The 10405-nt window shown below is 35.6% G+C and overlaps 1 protein-coding gene across 3 annotated transcripts in view; it reads left to right on the top strand.

Moving 5' to 3' along the window:
• The first annotated feature begins 5902 nt into the window (after nucleotides 1–5902).
• The window catches only part of SORBS2 (sorbin and SH3 domain containing 2), a 121565-nt gene continuing 117062 nt past the window's right edge, over nucleotides 5903–10405 (top strand). The window contains exons 1-2 of one of the 3 annotated variants that reach the window (XM_006834445.1): nucleotides 5937–5946; nucleotides 8728–8820. In XM_006834445.1, the coding sequence (XP_006834508.1) occupies nucleotides 5937–5946; nucleotides 8728–8820 (103 nt within the window). Of the gene's footprint in view, nucleotides 5947–8727; nucleotides 8821–10405 lie in introns of those variants that run through there. The other 2 variants (XM_006834448.1, XM_006834449.1) reach the window with 2 other exon arrangements.

Raw genomic sequence — 10405 nt, 5'->3', positions numbered from 1 at the left:
TTATTCTTGCATTAAATATATATGTATATATATCTAAAAAGACCTAACAGCCCACAATATGAGGAGGCTTTAAAAAGCTCATGGAAAAATTGAATGAAAAAATAATGGAATTTTTTCCCTGGAATTTTTGATGGCCCCTCATGTATTCCTACCTTTAGAGTGCCTGTATGTCCTTTCTTTGGAGTAATTAATGTATGAACTGTGAATTGATCAATTTCAAATTAGCAATTTATTACAGCAAAAATTACCAAATGGAAAATATTTTGGCTACCTCCTCCATTTAGATGAACTAAAATTTAGTTTTATATTTTCATAAATGTCCTTAGTGCTTAGATTTAAGTCTACACAAATAAAATGACTTAGAGTTCTTTGGCCAAAATTGGACAAAATATTTTGCCTCTGTTCTTTTTCAGAATGGGATACTTAATCAGTGAAAGAAGTTGAAGTATAATCATAGAACTATGGGCACAAACTGTGATGGTCCCCATGCATGAACAACAAACACAATCTATTACCATACATTTGTTTGAAGTAAAGGCAGCTTTGATCCATAAGAAATGCAAATTCATTGCTATACACAAATTAGAATACATTATGAAGTTGCCCTTTATATAAAATTCTGGAAATAACTAAACTTAGTAAATGCAGCTTCACACCTCGTGCTGAAAATCACTTTGACACCCTAATGTATAGCGTTCTTTGCTCTGTGTATTGTCTGCTTGAGGTTCAAGGTATTTTCTGGTCAGTTTTTATAGTCTTGGCTCTGGTTCAATTCCAATTTAAGAGAATATTTGAAATACTGTCTCCTCTAGTCACACACAAACACTCTAGGAATCTGATGCTTTCCAGCATAATCTGTGCTTGTTATGTAAGCACAATCAAAGACACTTTTTAAGAACAGAACAAAAGGAATTAGTTTCTCTTTAGTTTAAATTGTCTAAAGAGGGTTTTCAGTTGTGGATTTGTTATGGTTTTAGTACAAATAATGGAAATAGAACCATGCATTTTTATTAGTCACCCAAGAAGCCTTTCAGTTTCAGGTCCTTCTTGAGAGCTCAGTCAATGTGGCTCTTCTTTTAACAACTTGGAAAATGCCTTGCCTGATTAGGAAGTTAGTCATTTCACATTCTGACATCTAAAACAATGTTAAGTTAAAAAAAAAAAAACTGGCAAATTACCTTTCTAAGTAACAGGATACAACACTTTAAAGATGAAAAGCTCAAGTATTTATGGCGCCTTTCTTTGTTCTTCTAAATCCTATTTTACTTTTTGAATGTCCAATGTTTTGTAAATATCTACAGCTTTGTTCAAACAATAAATTGTTCTCTAACTTAGCATAAAAATATTATTATTTTATATTGTTGTTGTTAAGTGCCATCGAGTCGGTTCCAACTCACAGTGGCTGGTGAGTTTGAACTGCCAGCCTAGTGGTTCAAACCAACCTCATGGTCCAGGACTATATTTTATATTAGCAGATTCTATATGTTGAAAATTGGATTCCTGGTGTGGCACTGCTGGATAGTGCGCTGAATTGCAAACTCGATTTGAACCACAAGGTCAGTGGTTCAAGCTCACCAACCACTCCTCAGAAACCCTGTACAGGAGTGCTGTAAGTTGGAACTGACTTGATGGCACTTAACAACAACAACAATAACAACATATGCTGAAAATTAGCCTTGCGTCTATGTTTGATGTTTTCTTTATCAATCACTGTTCTTCCAGATACTATCTTTGTCATTCAGTTTTAAAATTTAAAACCATTTTAACACTTAGGTGGTACTTAGTTTTATAAGGAGTTGTGAAGTAGAAGTTAACAAATGTCTTTATAGAATTCATTTTCTGGAGACTGTTTATCCTTTCTTGTTTTAGAAGTTGTCTCAGCCTTGGTCACACACATCCCCTGAGGCTTTCCTTTTTCATTTATTTTCTCCATTTAAGGTTAACATATTAGGAGTTTTGCTACTGAGAGATTAAAATAAATACATTTGAAGGAGCTTTCTCAAGGCTCCTGCACTGGCCACTGCCTTCTTCCTTGACTTCTTTGGCATCCCTTCAATACAGGCAATAGTAAGGCTACCAAGTAACATTTCTGAGAAATGTGTCACATGTTTGTGTTTATTCTGAAAAACACACACAAAAAACCCAGTAAGGTATCTTTATTAATATCCACTGAAAAATAAAAGGTAAAATTAGTCATAATGAAGTTTCCTCAATCACTTTTAAATCAATTGGCCTGTGAATCTTTTCTGTAAAATTCACTAAAGCATGATGGTAGCTGGTTGAGTACTGGTCATGGTGGCTCCCAGCATGATCCCTGCCCTGCTTTTCCTACCCTTGAATATTGTGCCTGGTCAAAGAACACAACCAGGGGATATAGAAGTGAAATTCTGTGGAAACGGTCTGTCTTCCTTTCAGTTTATAGCTCTAAATTCTGTGGAAACGGTCTGTCTTCCTTTCACTTGATAGCTCTAAAAAGCAAATTGGAGTGAAAGTGATACGATGATGATGTCTGTTCTGTACGATCATTGATATCGTATTTATTGAGTATCAAGGCTTGCATTTCAGTTTGTTGTTGGTGGCATGTACCGTGGAGTCGGTTCCGACTTATAGCAACCCTGTAGAGGGTTTCCAAGGCAGTAGATAGATATTTACGGGAGAAGAAAGCCTCATCTTTCGCCCGCGGAACAGCTGGTAGTTTGGAACTCCTGACCCTGAGGTTAGCAGCCCGATTCGTAACCACTACGTTACCAGAGCTCCTTAGTATTTCAGTTTAGGAATAGGAAAAAAAGAAAAGAAAGAAAAAAAAAAAAAAAAAACTTTCTTCAATTTGTCCATATTATGTCTCTTTTGGAGTCCTGGTGTGGCACTATGGGTTAATGCGCTGGATTTCAAAGTAGATTTGAACTGCAAGGTCAGCGGTTCAGGCTCTCCAGCTGTTCCCAAGAAACCCTATACAAGGTCACTATGGGTCAGAACTAACTGGACGGAACTTAACAACAACAACGTCTCTTTTAAATTAGGTGTTTTTTCTATGCTCCTTTATTTCAATATTCTCAGAGAGACGAGTGATATCATTAGATTTAGCTGGCACCTACATTCTTATTTTCTTAGTAAAGTAGCACAAAAATCAACAAAGTCAGGTTTTCTATAGAAGTGAACTGTGACGACCACAATGAAAGAGAATGATGGTTGATGAATATAGCAGGTCATATAATCACATGGAATTTTCAATAACCTCATATGCATGCGAAAACTGGACAGTGAATAAGGAAGACTGCAGAAGAATTGATACTTTTGAGTTATGGTGTTGGAGGAGAATATTGAAAGTGCCATGGGCTGCCAAAAGAACCAATAGATCTATTTTGGAAGAAGTGCAGCCAGAATGCTCCTTGGAGGCCAAGACGGGCAAACTTCGTCTCTCTTTCTTCAGACATATTGTCAGAAGAGACCGGTTGCTGAAGAAGGAGATCATGTTTGGTAAGGTGGAGGGTCAGAGAAAAAGAGGAAGACTCCCAATGAGATGGATTGGCCAAGTGGCAGCATCGATGGACTCAAGCATGGCAACAGGAGTGAGGTTGGCCCAGGACCGGGCAGTGTTTCGTTCTGCTGTGCATAAGGTCGCTATGGGTCATAACCAACTCGATGGCACCTAACAACAACAACATAATGACAGGAGGAACAGTTTAAAGGAAGAGGGAGGAAGAACACTGGCAGACAAAGGCAAGAAAGTCAGGAAGTGCCATCGATGCTCTGTTTAGAACTAAAAAAAAAAAAAAAAAAAAAGTCACTTACCATTGATTCAACTCAGGGTGACTCCATGTTTATCTTAATTGTGCAGATGGCTAAGTGCTCAGCTGCTAATTGTGGAGGTTGGTAATTCTAACTTATCCACTGGTGTCATGGGAGAAAGAACAAGAAATTTGCTTCAATACAGAATGCAGCCAAGAAAAATCTATGAGGCATTCTATTTATCATATGGGGTCAGTAAGGTCAATTCTACAACACCTATAAACAACAACATAATTAATGTTGTTGCTGTTAGGTGCCACAGAATTGGTTCCTTCTCCTAAGTACAACAGAACAAAACACTGCCTAGACCTGTGCCATCCAATTGCTTTATTTGAGCCTATTGTCGCTGCCACTTTTTCATTATCCCTCCACTTTATTAAGCATGAAGTCCTTCTCCAGGGACTAGTCCTTCCTGATAATATGTCCAAAGTACAAGATACAAAGTCTCACTATCATTGCATCCAAAGAGCACTCTGACTGTACTTCTTCCAAAGTAAATTTGTTCTTTCTTCTAGCAGTCCATGGTACTTTTCAATATTCTTCACCTACACCGTAGTTTAAATATATCAATTCTTCTCCAGTATTCCTTATTCATCATCCAGCTTTTGCATTTGTCCAGTTAAGGTGGTTGAAAATATCATGGCTTGGGTTAGGCACTCAAACTGGCATCTTTATTCTAACACTTTAAAGAGGTTTTCAGCAGCAGATTTACCTGATGGACTATGTCATTTTATTTCTTGACTGTTATTTCCATGAGCATTGATTGTGGATTGAAGTAAAATGAAATGTTTGACAATTTCAATCTCTTTTCTGTTTATTATGATGTTATCCATTGGTCCAGTTGTGAGGATTTTCGTTCTCTTTGCATTAAGGTGTAATCCACATTGAAACCTTGAGTCTTTAATCTTCATCAGTAAATACTTCAAGTCCTCTTTGCTTCCAGCAAGCAAAACGGTGCCATCTGTATATTGCAGGTTTGTTAATGAGTCTTCCTCCATTCTTGATGCCATGTTCCTCTTCATAAGACTTAGCTTCATGGATTTTTTGCTCAGCATACAAGATTGAATAAGAATTGTGAAAGGATATAGCCCTGGTGCATATTTTCATGATTTTAAGTTTATCAGGAGCATAAAATGTTCTGTATGATATCTTTGCAGTGTTATCCATAGTCTATTATGATCCACATGGTCAAATGACTCTGTATAGTTAATAAAGTACAAGTAAACATCTTTCCAGTATTCTCTGATCCAAGATCCATCTGATTTCAGTAATGATGTCCCTCATTCCATGTCCTCTTCAGAATCAAGCTTGACGTTTAGGCAGCACCTTGTGGATGTACCACTGCAATCATTTTTAAATTAATTATCTTCAGCAAAACTTTACTTTCATATACTATTCATGATATTATTCAATGTTTTCTGCATTCTGTTGTATCACCTTTCTTTGGAAAGGGCACAAATATGAATCTTTTCCAATAAGCTGGCCATGTAATTGTCTTCCACATTTCTTGGTATAGATAAGTGAACACTGCATCAGTTTGTTGAAAGATTTCAAAAAATCCAGTGCAATTTGGACTTTTTCCTTCAAAATCATTGATTGTGGATTGTATGGTACCTCTTGAAAAGACTGAGCATCAACCAGTTCTTTTTGGCACAAGGACTCTGTGTATTCCCGCCATTTTCTTCTAATGTTTCTTGCCTCATTCAGTCTTTTGCCCATAAAATCATCCAATATTAAAAGTCAAGGCTTAGAGTTTTTCTTCAGGTCTTTCAAGTTGAGAAATCTGGTTATATTTCTGATGTCTCTCTAGGTGGAAGATTGAACTACCTAGATGGAAGATTCTCAATCAATGAAGAGAACGAATTCTTAGATCAAATGTAGAGACATGTAGCCATAGCCACATTAATTATAAGATTAATAATAATTAAAATATAACTTAAATAGAATCATAAAATCTGCCAGCTTTATTAAACCATGATTTAATAAAACTAATGATGATGTGATATTAAGTCCTAGATCTACATCAGAAGCAAAACAAAAACACACTTTCATGAAATTTCATGCCACATACTAGTGAACAAATTAATGCATAATTTTTTTCCTACAGGGAAACTGAAGACTTTAATAGCAAACCCACCAAGGTCAAAATGAATACAGGTATGACATGTCTGTTAGTTATAACTCTTCAACTTTGCTCTTTAAAAATCATCTTGACCCTAAATCATTAGAATAGCACTCTACTGATCCTAAGGGTGATTTTGAGTTTCTGATTGTAGTCTAGATCCATCACCTTATTTTTTTATCTTTATGCTCTAACCTGATAATCACCACCAGTAGAATTTTTTTTTAATTGTATTCCTTTTTTCTTTAATCATATTGCTAAATTAATTCCTTTAATTCCTAGGAAGTAGTATGAGCATATTGTTTCTATGCAAACATTTTAAATTCCTCATTGAAAATGGGCTAAATTCTAAGGCAAGTTGCTCTAATGGAAAATATTTAAAGTTTATCATTCTATAAATTCTCTATGCCAGGGAGATGCCGTATAAAAAAGTTTTTAAAAATTATGAAATGTTATATTAATGTACAAGGAGCTCTGGTAGCATAGTGGTTATGAATCGGCTGCGAACTTAAGGTCAGCAGTTCGAAACTACCAGCTGTTCCGCGGGAGAAAGATGAGGCTTTCTGCTCCCGTAAAGATTTACAGCCTCGGAAACCCTGTACAGGGTCGCTATGAGTCAGAAACGACTCCATGGCACATAACAACAACAACAACATGCTAATGTACATGGAAACTTTATATTTAAAAAAAAAAAAGCAGATATGATCGCAGAGCTTCATAGCGAATCAACCTCATAAGCATTATATTTTTAGATGTAAGAACATTGGATGTATCTGCCTGTTAAGCAATCATAACTTGGACCTTGGAATTAGATTGTATGTATAGTCACTTTCATTTATTGGTTTAAAATGATATTCATAGGAAATGTGCTTCTTAAAACAACTACCAAAACTCCAACTTTTCTAAGATGTGATACATCAAAAGGAATAGTGCATAATCTATTGTGTTAAAACTGGGAACAGACTTGAGCTATCCCTCTAAGCAGTATCGGACAAATTTTAGTTTTCCTCAAAAATGTAAAATACTACCTGACACCTATGTGAATTCATTGAGAAGGCCTGGCGCACCACAGCACAATGAGTGGGGACTTGGGATTTAACCATTGACCCTGGACCACCTCCTCCTGGAATGTTCTCTTTTCATCTTTATGCTTCTTTTCAGGTGTTCAAAAGTAAAAGAACCTCTTAGAAAATAGAATCTCTTTTAGAATGATGTCAGTTTTCATTTTCAACACCCTTGACTACACATAGTCAATACCATTACTTCCATCTGTTCAGACCCACTCATCTCTCATAGTTATTTTCAATTTACAGAGTTTACTAAAATCCTAGTGGTGTCTCTCATTAGTGTATTTTCAGAAATAAATTTCAGCCATTTGTGTCGTTATCTTTTGGTTCTTACTTATAGCCCTTGGTTCATTTACTTATTTCCTTTTAATGTTGTTTCAAGTTATTTTTCTATGTTGTTACCCACATTAGGAAATTGTTGCCGCATTTAGAAATTGTATTTTGATATGGGAATCACTTGTTTGTGATTTTAAAAACAATAATATATTCAGATAATACTTCCAATAATGTAAATTCCCTTATGTCCAAGAAACAATATTGAAAGATAACATCTTCCAAAGACTTAGAGGCTAGAGTGTGGCAATATACAAAGACTGTTACTATTGGTGGTTGTATTTATTTATTTATTTATTTATTTATTTATTTGGTCATGATTTTCAAAAAGATTTAAATTTTAGTTGCTTTAAATCCTGGGGAATCAGAAAAACTATTTGTTACACTTGCTATGTGACAAAGGAATGTAGAAATGGACTAGGAATCTATTCAGATAGAACACTAACCTTCCAGTGTTACAAGTCTTCTTACTCTGAACTCAATAGCACATTAAGGTGGTTTATTCATACTCATTTAATTTTGTTTCATGTTGTGATTTGCCTGTGTTTAACTATGTAGACCATGATACACCTACTGTAAGAATGTATAAAAACAAATGTTTCTTAAAATGTTCATTTCAATGCTATGTTTATCAATACTATTTATCAATACTGTCTTTGATAGATATTGAGTTCTATAATTAATAATACCTGTGGGAAGGTACGGAATACATATAATGCTATATTTCTTCATGAATCCTATATATCAAATTCATTCTTCCTATATCAGTTAATAGGGATCATGGTGGCTCTATAGGATAAACACTGGACAGCAAACCACAAGGTCAGTGGTTTGAGCCCACCAGTCGTATAGTGGGAGAAATATGAGGCTTTTATATCTATAGCCTTGGGAAGCCTATAAGTCAGAGCTAACTTGACAACAACAATATAACAGTTAATAACTAACTTCTAAGAGTTATTTAAAGCAATCTCCAGGAATCATAATAGCTAGAATATGGCAAAACCTAAGGATAGATATAAAAGTATACCATAGGTAGCTTCTAATCTTCAAAAACAGAGTATCCATAACTACATGGCTTACAGATTCAATATGAATTAAATTTAAGTGGTGTAAAAGAAGTTGAGTTTTGTGCTTGTGTCTTCCATTAAAGAAGAGCCATAAAATGTTAGCTATAAAATCATCTTTTACTAGAGCATTGGAATCTGTTTCATGGGCAGGTTCCTCATTTGTTTCTTTGTTAGGTTTTATTTGTTTTAGTGTGGGGGTGAGAGTGAAATTTGCAGATGTCCTCCAGACTTACAAAGTCTGACTGCTCTCTTTCTCATGGTTGTCCAGCACATTTCGCTTAAATTGCATGATGTTGCATGAGCTTTCTCCCTTGCCCAGGCCTCTGCTATATCATGTTTTTGCTTCCAGATAGCGGTGGGTGTGCTCGCAAACGTGCTGCCATGTCTGTCACATTAACATCTGTGAAGAGAGTTCAAAGTTCTCCAAACCTATTGGCTGCAGGTATAATATCACCAACTAATGGAATGTCACACTTGAATGGCTTTATCTGACCTTTTTCACTTTATAGAATTATCTTGATTGGATGATTACAGTGGCTGTAAATACCTTTCTAATGCCCTACAGTTCTTAATTTTTCTTATCCTAATAATAGCTCCTTTCCCTTCTAATTGTTTTTGTTCTAAAATTAAAAAGTCAAAGTAAACTGATATCTTGGAGAAAGCATTTAAAAAATCTAATTAAAAGCAACAGTCACCTGCCAAAAATGTATTGAATAATTATAAGTGTTAAAAACTGAAGCCCATGCCACAGAATGTGGCACTGTGTCAGCAATATAAATTGTTTACTCTTTCTTAAATGAAGCATAGAAAGGGTACTATTAGATGGAACCACAAGAGACTACCATTTTGAGGCCAAAATTGACTTCGTATCAGCAATTTCATATCATTCAACTTAATAGAAAAGATTTGATGCTCTAAGAATATGAAATAATCTTCAACAACAAGAATGTTTGTACAATGAAAATGTTATGTCATAGAAATAGTAAGATTTCTAGACTATGAATTTAAGTCGCTTGAATTTGGGTATAAGGATTATTTTCAAAAGCAGACATCTTGGATATAGTGACCCAGTAGGACAGAATGGACATGCCCCATACAGTTTCCAAGGCTGTAATCTTTATGAAAGCAGGCAGCCACATCTTTCTGCTGTGGAGTGACTGGGTAATTCAAACCACCAACCTTTCAGTTAGCAATACAGTGTTAACTGAAACCACTCACTGCCTCACCGGATCTCCTTTTGTATCAGTTAGACATATAAGGTATGATCTATTTTTCAAAAAAAGTTTTCACTGTATTTTGAGAAAAGAACCAGCCTTTGAAATACCAGTAATAGCTTTCATAATAATTTACTTGACATGGTGTCTTTATGTGAATTAATAACTATTTACGTAGCATAGTGGTTATGAAACGGGCTGTGAACCGCAAGGCCAGCAGTTCAAAACTACCAGCTGTTCTGCCGGAGAAAGATGGGGCTTTCTGCTCCCGTAAAGATTTACAGCCTCGGAAACCCTCTACAGGGTTGCTGTGGGTCGTAGTCAAGTTGAGGGCACTAAACAACAACAACACTGCAGTAGATGTTATTAGAATAGAACTGCCTTCACATAAAAGTTAGTCTCCACAAAGTTGCCAAACCAGTAAACTAGACTAGTCTGTGAACCTCAAGTGCTTTCTTCATATCTCCTTAAAGTCAAAGGACATTATGAGTCATCAACTTTTTTTCCCACTAAATCAATCTTTCTCTTTCTCTTTTTTACAAGAAGCAAAGTTGCAGTGGACAATTCATCTTGACACCACTGATGTCTTAAGTCTAAGCTAGAACCCAAGCAATGACTACAGAGAAACAATAAGACTTTTCAAAGTATATTTCACCAAGAGCACTTGACTCTATCACATAGCATGAAGAAGATTACTATGTTCCAGTGGCAGCCATTATGCCCAGAGATGGCGTTCTGTCAATGGCTGTCTACCTTCAGGAAAATTAGTCAATCTGTTTGAACCTAAACTTGTTTTGCTTAAAAAGAAGAAGA

Source organism: Chrysochloris asiatica, unplaced genomic scaffold, assembly GCF_000296735.1.
Source record: "Chrysochloris asiatica unplaced genomic scaffold, ChrAsi1.0 scaffold00011, whole genome shotgun sequence".
Classification (NCBI taxonomy): domain Eukaryota; kingdom Metazoa; phylum Chordata; class Mammalia; order Afrosoricida; family Chrysochloridae; genus Chrysochloris; species Chrysochloris asiatica.
The sequence above is the reverse complement of the archived record's forward strand: the minus strand, read 5'-3'. Positions and strand labels throughout refer to the sequence as shown.